At 39.0% G+C, this 17,302-nt stretch overlaps 2 protein-coding genes and 1 long non-coding RNA gene across 3 annotated transcripts; 2 read left to right on the forward strand and 1 right to left on the reverse strand.

The window, feature by feature from the left end:
• Window positions 1-1,485: 1,485 nt before the first annotated feature.
• Window positions 1,486-8,183, forward strand: LOC132149654 (riboflavin-binding protein-like). Its single transcript, XM_059559050.1, has 6 exons — window positions 1,486-1,625; window positions 2,659-2,838; window positions 2,985-3,069; window positions 3,928-4,056; window positions 4,214-4,310; window positions 6,680-8,183. Exons 2-6 carry the CDS (start codon window positions 2,682-2,684, stop codon window positions 7,031-7,033), a joined length of 822 nt encoding a protein of 273 aa, XP_059415033.1. The 5' UTR covers window positions 1,486-1,625; window positions 2,659-2,681; the 3' UTR covers window positions 7,034-8,183.
• Window positions 8,184-11,844: 3,661 nt separating this feature from the next.
• LOC132149651 (transcription factor JunB) lies at window positions 11,845-13,378 on the reverse strand. The gene has a single exon (XM_059559046.1). It carries the CDS (start codon window positions 13,110-13,112, stop codon window positions 12,183-12,185), a length of 930 nt encoding a protein of 309 aa, XP_059415029.1. The 5' UTR covers window positions 13,113-13,378; the 3' UTR covers window positions 11,845-12,182.
• A 283-nt stretch (window positions 13,379-13,661) lies between these two features.
• Window positions 13,662-16,955, forward strand: LOC132149663 (uncharacterized). Its single transcript, XR_009435047.1, has 3 exons — window positions 13,662-14,777; window positions 16,486-16,570; window positions 16,828-16,955. It is a non-coding gene; the product is annotated as an uncharacterized LOC132149663 (long non-coding RNA).
• Window positions 16,956-17,302: the final 347 nt, after the last annotated feature.

Below are 17,302 nucleotides of genomic sequence, written 5' to 3' on the forward strand. Positions count from 1 at the left end.
TGCAATTAGCAGCGGTCCCGTTGTCATAATGTGAGTGACCTCTCCAGACGAACACAACAGCTCATCCATGAATAGATTTGATACAAAGGATTATTATTAAAGCTCAGATGACCAAAGGCTAACAGCTTCTGTCTGCTGTCCCCAGACCCAAAATAAAACACTGGAGCCCCTGCTTACGAAACCGTCTGTATCACTGTGAATCGCTCTGACAGGCCTCAAATGCATAAGACAGCTGATGACAAGAGTGAAAACACACATTCAGAGACGTCCTGCAGCTCTGTGTGTGTCCTCTCAGCTCTCTAACTAGGACACAGGGTTTGCGTTTAGGGCCAAAAACGTCTTAAAGCAGCGCACGGAGGTGGGATTATTCCAGAAGGAAGATTAGAGATGGAAAAACCAGCAAAACAAGCCTTCAGTGTCTGCTGAGAGAAAACCTCTCATGATCTGGTCTCTGCAAACGGCTGCTTTCTGGTCTCAAAAATATGTCATATTCCACTAAATATATCGGACAGGAAGATTATCTGGCTAATATTTGACCATTTTGAGATGATTTTTACATCCTCATTATGATTAATTTTTATTTTTGTATTTTTCATTAAATTGAAAGTTTTAGCAGATGTGTGTTTTGTCATTTTTATTACACTATTATATATATATTAATTGTAATACTGATTTTCCTTGTAATTTACAGTTTTACATTTTTTTTGTACAGTGTTATTGTTTATATATATATATATCAGTTTTATTTCAGTACATCATAAAGTAAATGAAACTGAGAAATGTTGTTTTGGCAACTAACTGATACAAAAAATGTCTAAGTTTTTAATATTTTATTTTATTTCAGTAAATATTTATTTGATTTCAAGTAACAAAACATTTTTTTTTACATGGTTTCAGTCTTTTTTTCTTTTTTTATACTAACCCTGCAATTCATATGCATTGTGTTGTTTTTGTGAATTTTGAGTAGTACTTTACAACACATTTCATTTCTCGTGCACTTTTGCAGTTTATCTCATCAGTTTAGATTGACAAGCGAGACTTTAGAGCAGCTAGACCATACGTTCGTGTTGACATGCTTGTGATGGGACAAGAAGCTTAGGTGTCCCAGATTATCCTAATTCCCCCAGATTCACCTCCAGTCTCTGTCAGCTTCTGTACCTAGGTTTTGGGGAAAACAAAACAACAGAAAACACAGCCAGCAAGTGCAGTGACTCAGATGCACACGATCAGATGCACTTAGAAGCCAGGTCAAATGAAATAAAGCCTCTGTACTGTTATCATTAGAGAGCATTATCAATGTGTCTTTGTTTTGACTGTTTACAGTAGGCTGTTATTGCTTTTATTATGTTTCTTTGATAACTGCACTCATCGAGATCAACCCGATGACAAATGTGTGTGTGTGTGTGTGTGTGTGTGTGTGTGTGTGTGTGTGTGTGTGTGTGAGTGTCTGTGTGTGTGTGTGTGTGTGTGTGTGTGTGTGTGTGTGTGAGAGAGTGTGAGAGAGAGAGGGAGGGAGGGCTGTTGTCATGGAGATGTCCTTCGTCTCCAGCTCTGGCTAAAGAGTGTGTGTGGATCAGACCGAGAGCATCAGACACTCACAGCAGACGTGCACGCTCCACTATCAGGTATGAAGCAGTTTTATGGACATATAAACAGTCATTTTGGGCTTTAGAAGAGCCAACTCTTACACAAGGTGTTTTTTGTGTGTACTGGAGTAAATCTGTCAGTGTGTGTGTGTGTGTGTGTGTGTGTGTGTGTGTGTGTGTCATCCTCTTAGGCAGGACTGCGTGACACAGTTAAAGGACATTAATTTGAGTAGCACAGGAAGACAGGAAACTTCTTTTCTATAGACACGATGCTATCTATCAAAGTTCATATGTTAAACTGAATGTTTTCATCACTGTAATGAGGATTCCAGTTTAACTGAAAGTTTCTTTAGACCTTACGTCTTTTCTAGAGCAAAGAAAGCAGCCAGATTTAAACTGGGCCTAAACTAAAACACACACACACACACACACACACACACACACACACACACACACACACACACACGCACACACAGTGTTTATTTTATCCTATTGTATTTTATTTTAATTATTTATTAATTAATTTATTTATGCTTATTATAATCTTAAAGGAAGCACAAACAACCACGATCCTCTTGGATAAACAAATTATTTTCGCTTTATATTTTTAGAACTTCAGTTATTTGATTTGCATATTTTATTTTATTTTATTTTATTTCCGTGCTTATTATAATCCTAAAGGAAGAAGATCAAGACTCATCTGAGAATTAGGTACGATCCTGCTGGATAAACAAATGCTTCATTTTCAAATGTTATTTTTAGAATTTCAGTTTGTCCAGCAGGATCTTATTTGATTTGTGGAAGATTCCAAAAGAATTGATTCCAAATCGTGACGTCATTATGACGGGAATTCGCTAAATTCGCTTGTGGAATTCAGACAGGTATAAAAATATAAACACATCAAATGTCCTCAGCTCTCGGTGTTTATCTTTTACAAGTCATTATGAAGCAGAATATAAATTAATATAAGGTTTCACGACTGGACGAACATTAATGTCATTCCGCAGCATCATAACATCAGTTAATGAGAGTTGTTATGAAGTGTTTCATAATCCTCCATTATTTCTTGCAGCTAAAACGTAAACACAGGTGAAAATGGGCGTGTCTAGAGTTCTGCTCGGCCTCGCCCTCCTCACGAGTCTATTGGCTGCCGCTGTGATGAGTCACGAGGAGGCGTGTCTACGGGGCGGGAGACACAAAGCCACGCCCAGTCCAGAGCGTCATCTGAAGCAGTGCTCGCTCTACAGGGAGAGTGTGTGCACTCTTTATAGTCATCTTACAAACACACACAGCTGATTCAACACTAGTCAAGATCAGATTATTAAAAACTTTCATCTCTATTTCCCAAGTAGAGTTGGGACTGTATGGTCTCTTGTGAATGTGTGTGTCTCTGTCCAGACTCGTGTTGTTCAGAGACAGATGTCCAGGATCTGTCCAGCGAGGACAAGTCTCTCTGGGATAAATGTGGTCTCCTCAGCCCTCTGTAAGTCTATGATTTATCATTTAATAAGATATAATTAAAATAACACTTGGAACTACTTCAACAGCAGGTTTAAGTGTATAAGTGTTTAATAAAACTTTTTTTTTATTATTATTATTTTATTAGTATAAAGGGTGATTTGCAAGCTTTTTAAAAACAATAAATAATCAGGATTTTCATGTCGGCATTTCCTATTGAAACTGGAAGTTTATTTATTTATTTAAATTAATCTTAATTTTTATATTTATTTAGTTATTTAGTTTATATTGAATTACTTTTTAATCCATGTTTGTTAGTTTGTCTATTTTTAAATGTATTTTTATTTATATTTTAGTTATTTAGTTATCCCGCTATCCCATATCCCGCGGGACCCAATATGAATCTTGCAGGAATGGGCGTCAAAAAATCTAGCGCGGGTCTCGTCTTCCCATGATTTTGTGCATAACAAGAATAATGGAGCTACATGAACACTGGGCTTGCTGCAGTAGTCCATGTTACACTGTGTTTGGTCATAAACAGATTACATTAATTGCCTAAGTCGTCACTGCCCCTACTTTTTTGTAGAAAAAAGTGTGCACTAAAATTAGGATTTGCTTCTCAACAGATCCTGAGCTCCATGACAAATATCTTGTTAGATGTGTTCCCTTTCATGATTGCAAAATCGAAAGTGAAAATGAACAGTGAGCGCTCATTCAAAAGCGATTTCAGTACTCCGTTTACTGATATCAGCTCCCTGAAAATATACAGTGAAATACAGAAATTTAGCGAGAGCAGCATTAAGAAATCAGTCCCGCGCAGGACTCTAGTGTGAACTAAAATGTTGCCTTGATGAGTTGTTTACCATCCTGTGTCTCTCTGTAGCTGTGAGTCTTTCCTGAAGCGCGTCGCCTGTTTTTACCACTGTTCTCCTGATGCTGCTCGCTGGACACACCCACATCAAGACTCCTCCCTGAAGGCGGTGCCTCTGTGCCACAGCTTCTGCAGAGACTGGTGAGGCCTCATCTTCATAAATACACTCTGACTTGGGCCCAAGGCCATAAGCTTTGATTGACGGGAAAGATCTGAATGCATCAGAAGGTTCTTCATCATTTACCAGTTTAGCTGTTGGTAACTTAGACACCATGATGACGTTGAGTCACTGTTGCAGGTATGAGGCCTGTAAAAAGGACATGACATGTGCTCGGGACTGGACCACTGACCCACGCGGACAGAACTGCAGCGGCGGCTGTGTGCCCTACCAACAGGTAACATGCCATACCAAACATTATATAACCACACGCACTACTGGAGCTTTACATGTCTGAAGAAAATGTCTTGTTTGTGCACTACAAGTGTTATATGTGGCTGCCAAGAAGATGCTATGCAGGTGCTAAGGAATGATTCATGTCCGGAGCACAAATGCTACAGGACGCCGGACACACAACACTGAAGTTTAACACTGAGTGTTAGAGGTTTGATCAGCACTATTGGTGATGCAAACATGGAGAGTGAGTGTGTGAAGAGATGGTGTGACTCCAGGTCTGGACACAGCTGGAACACACACACACACACACACACACACACATGCGCGCGCGCGGAGTGAAGGTGTCAGTTCATGTCACTCTTTCTCACCAATGACATGCTGAACATGTGAAAAGAGAGAGATAGTGTGAATCAGTGCCATCGCCTCTCATACAGACTGTTGTTAACTTGTTTCAGTGTTGGAAAAAAACATTGCAACAGTGTTTAATGCAATATTAAATGGTTGTAAAAGGTTAAACTAATTACTTCTAAATCATTGTTTAAACTTGAAAAGTAAGAAATTGAAACAACATCACAATAACAATGTCGGAAACAAAACAAATTTGAACCTTGATTCACTCTTGAATAAACATAGACATACCAGTTGGAATGAATTATTCAGTGAATTATGTTGTATAAAAATACCAAGATAATACAAGAAGAATTTGGCTGGTCATGTGATCTCAACATGATCTTTAACTTTACACAGACTTTTCTGCCATTCACTTAAGCCATTTCAAATGATATATAACAGTGAGCAAGACTTGATTAAATCATGAGGAATGAGGAGGTGAAGTTATGATTTTGATGGAAGTTATGTCTCTATGGACATGCTGCTGACAGTGAGAATTCATAATCATCATGCGCACAAGCATGAGTGACAGAGAAACACACACACACACACACACATACACACATTCTAGGGCTGAAAATCACAGCTAATAGTTTTTAAAATAGAGAGAGTTTGTGTGTGTACATTCAGGAATCATTCATATGCGTGAATCGCTGATGTGTGAAAATAATGACCGATAATATTAGCAGCAGATCTGAGATGTTTAATCATCATTAAACATAATGGCCTGGTTTAACACACAGGGCTTAGCTTAAGCCAGGACTAGACCTTAGTTAAATTAAGATATTTAAGCGACTATTACAAAAATGCCTTAGAAGAAAACATTACAGGTGTGCATCTTGACACAGAACAATGACCCTGACATTTGTTAAGATATATCAGAGCAAGATATTTTCAGCTGAGACAGTTCAAACATGCATTTTAGTCTGGGACTAGCTTAAGCCTTGTCTGTGAAACCGGGGGAATATTTTTGACACTACATGGACGTAAGATGACTCATAACTGCATCTGGGCACTTCCTATTACTTTATTGATTTCATATTTACTTTATCTCCCAGTTTATGACTGAACACTGCTAAATGTTAATTATAATAATGATAATGCTTACTGTAATTAGTCATATAGAATATTTTTCTTGTTTTCAATACAGCAGACAATGGTGAAATATAGAGAACAGCCATTTAGTATTATTTAAATACTGTTATGGTATTTATAAAATTGCATTGCATTTTATTTTTATTTTTATATATATATATTTTTTTTTTCATTTTTAATATTTTAGCTTTGGTTTTAGTTATTTTGTTAAGCTTTTGTAAGTTTTTATTTCAATTAATTAATGTGCTTTGAGAGTCAAACAACATACACAAAAAAAAACCAACTTAAACCCTGCGGCTCGTGACGATACATTGATGTGTAAAGACACAAAACGATAAGTCTGTGCAAGAAACTGGACAGTATTTATATCGTTTTTTACCTCTGATTTTCGCTACAATGTTCGAACTGTCCTGAACGCCTTTGCGTTTTCTTCTTCAGCCAGCACGTGAGGCGTCTTCTTCTTCTTCTTGCTTTATCGTGGATCGCAGACTTATCAGTGCATTACCGTCACCTATCTCTCAAGTGGACCATTGACACTACTAATTGAGATTGTAGATAGTGTGTCAATGGTCCACTCGAGAGATAGGTGGCGGTAATGCACTTATGAGTCTGCAATCCAACGCAAAGCAAGAAAAAGATGCATCACTGTTGAGAACACTCTCAAGATAGTTCAGACATTGCGGTGAAAATCAGAGCTAAAAAAACAATATAAATACTGTTCAGTTTCTTGTTTACTATCCCTTTAATACAAATCAGTTTTGCACTGCATTCTCAGCATTGCCACAAGAGGCCACTATAGCAGCATTAAAGTGGAACATCTTCTTCTACTGTCAGGTTGGATCTGCAGTTTGAAAAGACTCACATGCATCTGTGTTTGTTGATCAGATGTACCAGAATGGACGTGACCTCTGCGAGAGTCTTTGGGGAGAAGCTTTCATGACAGTTGAAGACGACCCTGGGGAGGAAGACGGTGTTGAAGGCCATAGCTGCGGCTGTCTGACCCTCAGTCCGTCCGACCGAGAGGTGATCGCAGCTCTGAGGGTTCAGGAAGGAGACCCTGAAGAACTGGACACCACCAAGAGCGGCCTGCCGCAGTACAGAGCCCCCTGCCCTCCCGCAGGGCCTCGAGCACGCAGCGCCACAGCGCCACCTCAGGCCCGGAGGAGCAGTGCCAAGGCTGTACTGCGCAAGCGCTCAGTGCTCACCAGCGACACAGAGGGCAGCGGAAGCGGCTTCTAAGAGAAATTTGTTCTAGATCTGCTAAATGTTTGTTAATGAGCATTTTATCTTATCAGTTGAATTTACAGTAAACTAATGCAGTGAGGTTTCTACAGTGTTGTCCATTTAACACAGTCAGCAAAACAATCCTATGTGAACTAAAGATACTTCTGTAAAATGACATTCTGCTAATTTTAACCTGTTAACCTGTTAAAGGCAACATGAAGAGTTGAATTTAGGTCTGGATAACCCTTTACAGTAAGATTTTGATTGTTAACATTAGTTAATGCACCGTAAATTAACATGAACATTAACAAACATTAACGAAGATTAGAAAATGCTGTAGTAAAAAAATAAATAATAATAATAATAATGTTAATGTTAGCTAAAACATGGTCAAATTTACCATTGTAGAAACTATTTTTACTCAGAAATTGTTAGTACAGTATATTTAACAAACAATTTAAAAGAAATGGCACATAAAACGTTGAATTCAACTTGAAATCTAAACATAGAAAGTAGTATTTGCTTGTAAAACACTCCTAAAATATTAAGGCTAGGCTAACTTCTCTGAGTTAACTAATGCTAACAAAGAAGAGCTTATTGTAAAGTGATACAGTAATTAGAAATGCGTCACATTACATCAATAAAATGGGTTTCATATATTGTTTTACATTATCCGTTTATTCAGTGTAATTGAAAGCACATAACATTTTTATGTTTTTTTTTTTTGTGGATTGCTTCAAACTAAATGATGCTGTTGTTGCTTGTCGCTTGTTTCCATAACAGTGATATTTCATGATAATGTGCTCTACTGTCTCATAATCTGTAACCTCACATATTATGACACTTAGCCTATGTGTGTGATGTCGGTATGTTGTGTTAATTATTATTATTATTTTATTTTGTTTTTTTTTGCGTAATGACTTTAGTGAAAACATGATCCAGTATTTACAATGATTTACATAAAAAAATAACGCTGTAAAGAAACTACGAGAGAATACTGTAAAATCTGGCGAGTCACGTGATGACGTGTTTTGTTTATGTGAATGACGTCGCGTCGCTGTGAGCGATCTGATAGCTTTAGTGAGTAAACAAGTGCGTTTCTGTTCTGATCTTACTGTGTGTCTCTAATTCTTTAATAAAACTGAAATTTGTTTGTTCTTTTAAAGTTTTTCTCTTTTTTTTAAAGCAGTGTAATGACGTCTTGTTATCATTCAACCGTGTGCGTATATGGTGTTTACCGCCAAATTTACAATAAATAATTGAACTTAAATCAGTATATAGGTTATTTAGTCAGCATGAATTTACAGTAGGCTAATCATAATTAATACATAAATATATGCCATTCGTAGTACAGTATGAACATCCTGCCATCCTGCTTATTTTGTGTCCTATCTCTGTGTAATGAGAAGCAGAATAATTATCCAGTAAACACAGATATAGGCTCGTTTCTTCAAGGCCATGGGTAAGTTTTATGGCACTTACTCCAGTAGATGGCGATATGGCCCCATTTTAAAGTGAATAGCAGTTTTTGTCATGATAAGATAAAGCAGGGTTGACCTTTGACATCTCTTGACCCACATACATAAACACAAAAACTCCCATGATCCCACGTGATATTCAAACGAGCTGAAACTGGAGCAGTATTTATGCCAACCATTGTTACTTTAGTATCAGTCATAAGAAAATGAGTAGAAGACTGGCCATGTCAGGTACAATGAAAATAAAAAACACAACATATAACATCATGGTAATATGTTTTGACTAATTAAAAGTAATAATAATGCTGTTGTATACTGAATATCAACACAACTGAGACTGAGCCATAGTATTAATATTTTATTTGAAGTCTACTTTTATATAGGTCTAATAAACAGGTAATATATTACCCCTCTTGAAACACTGACTGTCTAATTGCTGGACCACATCTAACTTGTATGATTTAATTAATGTTCTTTTCATAATGCTTCTAACTGACCCCTGCTTTGACCCACAGGTTAGTAAAACAAAATCCTCCTCAGAGGCATCAGTGAGAGTCTGAGCATGCTGGAGTACATGATGTAACCGCCGTGTGGAGCTGAAGCTGGGTGTTTGATGGAAAGTGTCACTCAGAAACACAATAAGAGCCTCATCTAACGGCCTTCGAAGGGACAGGAATATTCATGAGATCGCTGGAGAGATTCACAGTGTGTGAGTGGGAGAAAGAGAGAGATGAAATGTGCACAAACTGTGTGATGGAGGAGATCTGCCCACATTTTGTCGTCATCAGTCACTGATGTTTCTCCTGTGTGTGTGTGTTTGCATGAGAAGCTCGAAAGCTTCTCTTGTCCTCTAGAACAGAGGAAGTATGAAGAATAAATATTCCATCAAGCTCTGGCTCATCGCGAAGGCAGGATAAAAATAACACACACAGGTTCTGTTGTGAAACTTCGCTCAGTGAGCTTTGACTCATTCATGAGAGCTGCATTTTACAGGCCATTCTCATGTCAATTGAACTGAATAAAAGAGAAACAAGAAAGATACAGTCACATTAAACCTGGTTAATTAAACACAACTTTGATATGAAAGCAAATAAACAAACAGTTTCAGGTTAAATCATACAAAAAAAAAGAGTTTTTCAGTCTTTTATTGGTCTTTAGAAACTGTAAAGCCAAAACACAAAACTGAAGAAGCTATAACTATCATTATAAAAATACCATACTCAAATACTCCGTATACAGCAAAAAATGTATTTTATGTGAAAGCAGTGCCATATCCATTACAAAAACGAACCATGGTTTTAAACCGAAAGCACCAGTTAGCCTACTATAGTAGTTTTGGTAGCCTAAACATAGTTTAACTGTGTTTTCTTTTGTAGTAAAACTGTTATACACAGTGGTTATATGATACTTAAAACATGGTTCCTACACTTTTACCAAGAAAAACATGGCTAATCGGTAGTTATTTTAGTGTATAGAGTAGTATTGCAAACTGGTAATTGGGATTATTTTATTATTGTAAACACACTGGTTTGTAGTGCATGTAGTTTTATAGCTGTTTACTGCCCATTAGTTATTCACTACCTATAGCAGCTAAGTCTCGCAGATTTATATAAAGTAGGCCTAACATCTGCTTTGCTAAATAAGATGGATAAACAGGGTTATTTGCACCTCATATAAAAGTCAGCAAACATGGTCATAGCATGGAACAAGCTGATTTCAAAGAGAGAGGTGAGAATGTTCCAGAGCTAAAAGAGCTGTTGATGTGTGTCGAGTGTCAGATGAAGCGACTGACGGTGGTACACCTTTAAAATCTCCTAAACAAGCAGAGCGTGTGCGCGCGCCTGCTCTCGGTGCTTTGATGTGGCTCCCTTTGATTTCCACCTCGAGAGCGAGCAGAAAAACACGCAGGTGGGTCACTGACGTCAGCGGCAGGTGGACCCCAGTGAAAACCCCGCTCCCATTTACCAGCGAGAGCATGGCACAAAAACAAACGTCCCACACGTTTCAGGGTCTGCTTGGGTTTTTGCATATAGTTAGGAGCCGTTGGTGTAATAGTAGGCTGTTTAATGATAATAAAGTAGGCCATAGTATGCTCAAAAACATATTATTTTCAGTGTTGGGCTATAACTGAATGAATCGGTTACTGAGGTTCACCTCAGGGTCACTCAGCTATTTTCATGCTAATGCTCTTCATCCTTCTTCGCCTCCGGTCCAGTCATTCCAGAGGTCACAGTCACTTCCCAAAGGATGCATTCATCTCCCGAAGACGGCCAAAGCATCAAACCACACTGTAATATCATTACTTAAGAGCAGATTATTCTGCTTATAATGAACAAGATCCAGTCCTCCGTTACATCAATAAACTAAACTAAAAAAAACAAAAACAATAACATATATTGATTTGCTGATGATGATTTTGGGTGTAAATCTTTAGATATAGATATAGATAGATATAGATATAGATCTATATCCAATTTAGGCTGTTTTTCAACAGTCATATTATCTTACTCAAGAGATGCACTGAGATATCTCTTCACATTTGATTCCGTTTCCGAATATAAACCTCATATCTGATGTTGAATGTGTATTTTTGACCTGGCCTCTCTCTGACCTGTTATATCTCTGCATAAAGTTCATCAATGTGTTTTTCTGAATGATAGGCCTATATTCGACACGTTTTGTAGTCTGAAGATAAATAACTTAACAAGCCTTTTAAGAAAACATTAAAATATTTTCATATTTCATTAGGCCTATTATACATTAGGCTATACAGTTAATTTATTATAATGTATTGTACTAGTAATATATATATTTAAGGTTTCTGGATATATTTTAAATGATAAGTTTCGTTTATTAGCAGCAGCATATTTTTTTCCTTTTTCCTTTCCTTTTAACCGTTCAGCCCACTACGCTCCATGGAAACACACACACACACACACACACACACACACCATCCCACATGCTCACTGTGCTCTTATCCAGTTTCGGAAAGCCCCTCTCTGAAAGCTCTCCTGCCCCGTTGATCCCGGAGCAATGAAACTATTCGCCCGGGTGTGTGGGCGGGGAGTGACGTACGAGGACCAAAAATGACCATATATGGATGTGCTGCTTGACGTCACTAGGAAAGGCCTGGTGCCTCTTGTGTGAACGCGCAAACGCAGGAAGTGCGAATCAATTCACAACCCCCAGATAATATCTGATTACGCCACAAACAGTGAAACATGATATAATATTTTTGAGTTTCATGGGTGAACTAGACTAGATGTGGACTTTCTAGGAACGGGCAGCATAAGAGTTACATAACAATAATTATATAACACAAATGAAAAGCCATAGACTCGAAAGTTGTTTTTCATATATTTACTTAAATAAACAGCGCACACATAAAAAAAGAGACATTGTAAACATGTGACATTGTTAACATAGTGTCAGGATCAACCTGAGTAATACAATAATTTATGAGTTCGGGAACTGTAGTATTGCACGACAATATCAGATCAAATACACGGTTGATCATGACGTTCTTGGCTTCTCTCGCGCTCCGGTCGCGGGTTCGCGCTCGGTTTTATTCGGAACCCAGAGCGTGTCCGAGACGCCTCTTCTGAGAGCTGGCGAGTTCCCAGAGCCGATCAGTCGTAGAGCACGGTCCAGCAAGTGTCCAGTGTTGTTTCTGCGTTGGCTACGGTTTAAAACGCTTCCATCTTGCTGGTCAACATCAGCTGACAGCCGCTGTTCATGTGTCTCAGCACCTTCTGTTTGAGTTGGGCCACCTGGTCCCGCAGGACGGAGGCTGTGTTGGACAGGCCAGCGTTGTCGGTCTTGAGCACCTTTACTTTCTCCTCCAGCCGGGAGATGCGTTCCAGTTTGCGCTTGCGGCATTTGGTGGCCGCTAGTCGGTTTCGGAGCCTCTTCCTTTCCGCTTTGATGCGCTCCTGGTTGTCCATGTCTATCGGGGACATGGGTGGCGAGCAGTCGCTGCTGTGCATGTCGGGAACAGTCTGGGGCTCCTCTTTCAAAGGCACGTAGCGCTGCTGGAGGACGCCGGAGTGCTGGAACCCGTGCGTGTTTTCCGGGTGTTGGCTCTGCTGTAGGTGCGGCGGAAGGTAGCTGATGGTGGCGGACGGGTGGCTGGGCGCTGGGCAGTACGCGTTGAGCGTCGTGTAAATGGGAGGCTCAGACTGCAGGGAGGAGCCGAAAACAGACGCAGTTGTCGAGCACGTCGTCACACCGCCGGCTCCAATCGACACATTGGGCGGGGGCATCTGGTTCATCTTGTGGAGATCATCCAGAGCCTTGACGAAGCCCTCGGCGAAACCCTCCTGCTCGTCGGTGATCCCCCGACTGTAGAGGTACTGGCCCGGGGTGGGCGTCGTGAGCAGCCCGCTGCTGGTCTGGATGATGAGCCTCTCCAGCTCCGGAGAGGCGAGTTTGAGCGAGCCCACATCAGCACTGCTGGACTGATACAGGTCCGATTTGAGGTTCCGATAGGGCTCGTTCAGGTTCAAGTTCATGCTCTGTTTCTGGAGTTTATAGTCGTGTAGTGCCGCGTCGTTGTGACCGTAACCCAACAGAAACGAGTCGTCGTGATAAAACGGCTGCTCCATTTTTGTACTCATAGAGTTCTTCTGGAAGACCGGCTTCTCTTCTAACGCTGGTGTGTATGACAGTTCAGTGTCCGCTGTGTTTCAAGTGTAACCCGTCCAAAAACGATGACAGGCAATGAATCCGCGTTCTGTTGTATCGATGCTCCGCGTGAATGTCAAGAATAACGCAGCAGCAATGAAACCGGGAATTATTCAGAGAGCCTGTCTGTTGAAAGCGAACGCTCTTTGGGAAAGATGTTCGCTGGATTTGATCTGACTCGTTCGTTCGTGTGGAGCGGCATCCCGATTCGCTTTTATAAGCAGCTCCCGCCCCTACGGAGTCCACGTCACACGCCTCGACACGTCATTGTCGGGAACTGCTGGGACAGTAAACAAGCCCGAGGGCGCAGCGCGCGAAAAGCGAACGGGCAAATTCGAAATCATTAAATAAAAGGTTTTAGGAACAGCCAACATTCTAAAAGAATCTACGATTTTTTTCCTTTAAAAAGAAAGGGGCTCTAACATTGGATTTACATGGTTGCCTTATAGCTGGACTACATACAGTTATAAAAACGGTGTATTTTGCTTAAACTGTCTTCAAATTGACAGGACCAGTACACAGTGTTCACTTCTCCCTACTCCCTGAGCACGTGACATCTGTTGAAGTTTACTTCAATCCCAGATCTGTGCTACGCCACAGTCTGCAGCGAGTTCACACACAGACGAAACTTACTGAGTATGAAGTGTGACATCATAAATAGCCTACATAACGTACAAGTTCAATTAACGTCTCGCGCACTTTAATGCCCTTTGAATGGAACATATACGATCCATTGGAACTGGAATCATACGAATAGAAACATGCAAAATGTCTAGAGCGGTGGTAGCCTACAAGAGGACTGGAATTGAAAACTGTTTTAGGGTTTAATATGATTTTAATGCGCGGAAATGTTAGCATACACACAAGATGTAAAATCAAAAGGACATTATTATGAAAATTGCGAAAGCAGTTTTCTGTCCAAGCTAATTTAGTTGATTTTATCTATTATTGCTGTATTCGTTTTTATTGTTTTTCTGTCATATAGCCTGAAGAAAAATAAAAAAATTAAAAACGTCAGATTACGTAACTCAGATTTGAAAATAAAATTCTTGCTGTTATTTTTCAACTTACTGAATGTGCAAGTCAGTAGAAGAGCGCTGCTGTAAAACTCTGCTTATCACGGATCCTCCGTCACCCGCTTCCTGTGGGAAGTTTACAGTCCAAATATGGGCTTCGTGACGTCAAGTTCCTCTTCTGAGGGAGCGTGAGTTGCCCCGCCCACTTCATCTGGATCGTTGCGCAGAGGCGCGTTCCCGACACTCTCGAGCAACACCTGCTAAACAAGCAAGCAGTTCAAAAATCCACACACAATGACAAATAACACGAACTGAATCCCACACAGAAGTACACATACAGAATATGCATTTTCTATCGTATTATAATAGTCAACAATAATTAGTTTAAACGCTGGTCTACTAAACCAGGTGAATAGGTTATTAATCGTTTGGATATTTAGACTCGAAACTCAGGTTCAGCAGTCAAATTAGACTAGAGGCTTTTTAAATGTAATAATAACGAAGCCTATATACTGATGCTGCATAATTATACCTGTAAAGTGAGCCATGAATGATTACTCAATTCTTAAGTATGTAGATAAGGTAAGTCAGTAATTGTTTGTTCTCTAGTCACTTTGAGGGAATATCATGTTTTCACTGAGAGAAATGGAGTCCGAGTCAGTTGCTTTCAGGCCTTTTGAGTTTGTTTGATGTAGGAAAGTCATATTAAACCGTAATAGCAGTACATGGACATGAATCCGAGTGTTATTTGATCAGTTTGGCCTTCTCAGGTAGTTCAGATGTTCGGCTGACGTCCCGCTCCGCACCTGTGCTGCTGTCTGTGTTTCATTTCCACCCCTGCACCTGAGATCAGCTCGAGAGTTACTGTAACCTGTAACCCACCTGAGATCAGGCTTGAGCTGAGCAGCTGTGGTCAGACACTGAGTCCAGCTGACCTGGAAGATATCACACATAGCTTTAGTTCTGCATTTATTTAATTAGTATAAAAATAAATACATTTAACAATACATTTATGTGTATTTATTTATACAGTGATGTATGAATATTAATATAAATATATATTTATTACTAAAATAATAAATATAATGAAAGTTTTTGTTAAATAAAGAATAAAAAATCAATAAAAAATAATATTTTATAAAATGTCTTTATGTTTATTAAAGACATGTATTAATGTTAACGTATGTTAGTCAGGATCACACACAGGATTCTCGGCAGGGGATTTATTTATTATCGTTTAATAAATGATTAAATAAAACATTAGATTTTATTTTAATGTAATCCAAAGAAGTACAGCTAATATGTATTATTAAAATAATGAATATTATTAAAGTTTGTTACATTTTGTTTTATATTTACAAAAGTTATGTATTTTTGTCAAATATAAGATCTTTTGTTAATCATTTATTAATATTTATGAACACTAAATAAACGCTATAATTATTATTATTAAATATTATTATTCTGTTATATTTAAAATAAAATTTTGTAAATGTATTATGTATATAATACACATTTTTACTAGATATAAAACAACATTTAAAACTGTACATTTAATTAAATATCATATCATATATTATTATTATAAAATGTATATAAATGTATATTGTAATATGCAGTGCTTTGGCTCACACAACGTTTTGAAAATCCCTCTGTTAAACAGCCAGATTTCTCTATAAAGAGCCGTTTTGAGACTGATTTCTGCTTTCAGTTTCATTGTTATTGCTTTCAGTGTTTCTAGAGAAGTGTGTGACTTTATCAGACTGTTGTGACATTGAGAAGAATTGCAGTATTTTGCATTGGTGGTTAAATGTTTACAGTATCACTGACAGGAGTGGGCTGTGTGTGTGTGTGTGTGTGTGGGTGGCACTGTGCCATGAGGACGCTAACAGCAGTGGCAGAAGCGCCATGAAAAATCCCACACAGACAGATGAACCTGTGTGTGTGTGTGTGTGTGTGTGTGTGTGTGTGTGTGTGCGTGTGTGTGTGTGTGTGTGTGTGTGTGTTATGAGGCCAAGGTCAGTGTGCTGTTGTTGTTTACCTGGTCTGCGGGTGGTCGGTACATGCAGTTCTCTGGCTGAATGTTTGTTTTATTCAGATGAAGGGCAGCAGCTCTTATTCTAACGACTTATTCTAAAAATTCATAAATAAAATAAATAATTTCTATCTTTTTCTGAACAAAAACAAATGTTCCTTTATACTTTAGGAATGCATTTGAATTTTAGTCAATAATAATCACTATCAATCGTATATGTCTGTGTTTATTCACTGTGTGTGTATGTGTGTTTAGGCTGACATGGATACGAGCCAGTAAAGATAATGTAAGCTGATCCTGCGTGTGAGAGAGATCTGCCTGAGGCCGGATCACATTTACGGTAAGATTGTGAGACAGAGAGAGAGACTGTATCGTGTGTGTGTGTGTGTGTGTGTGTGTGTGTGGATGCGAATGATGTCCAAAACAAACTGAGAAAGCTCTCATTACTAAATGCCTTTTCATAAATATCCAAATATATACAGCACTACTCACAAAGCCTGTCACAAAGCCTGTCAAGGTTACAAATAACCTCGAAAAAAACAAACAGTAGTGTATTTTCTCTCTAAAATACTAATAAATAAATATCATAATCCTCAGGGTGCCAGTGACATCATCTTTAGAGCACTGCTGTACTGTGTCTCTGTTCATCAGATGATGTCACCACTGGTGTCAGGGCCAATCAGGGGTCAGCGAGCGCAGACAATCACAGGTCTCCCCTCAGACTCAGAAAAACACAAGATGTTTGCTGGAGAAGCGCTGGACACTGAACCAGCAGTCAGCAGAAAACAAGGGCCGACCGCCTCCAGACAGACGAGGGTTAGAGAGGTCCGAAGAGCCAACGCTTCACTGAAACTCACACACAGAAGAGCGTCTGTAAGATTTCAAGGACAGAAATACACTGACCAGTCATGACCACACAAACCGAGCAATTAACAGCCTGGTCATGATGAGTAATGTCCATCTCACCAGTACTCTGTGTAAAAAACAGTCCACTATTAATCATACCGATCTATTTATAATCAATAAAATATATTAATAATTAACATTTCACTTGTCTTACTTGTCTTCGTTC

The sequence above is a fragment of the Carassius carassius genome, chromosome 9 (assembly GCF_963082965.1).
Source record: "Carassius carassius chromosome 9, fCarCar2.1, whole genome shotgun sequence".
Lineage (NCBI taxonomy): Eukaryota > Metazoa > Chordata > Actinopteri > Cypriniformes > Cyprinidae > Carassius > Carassius carassius.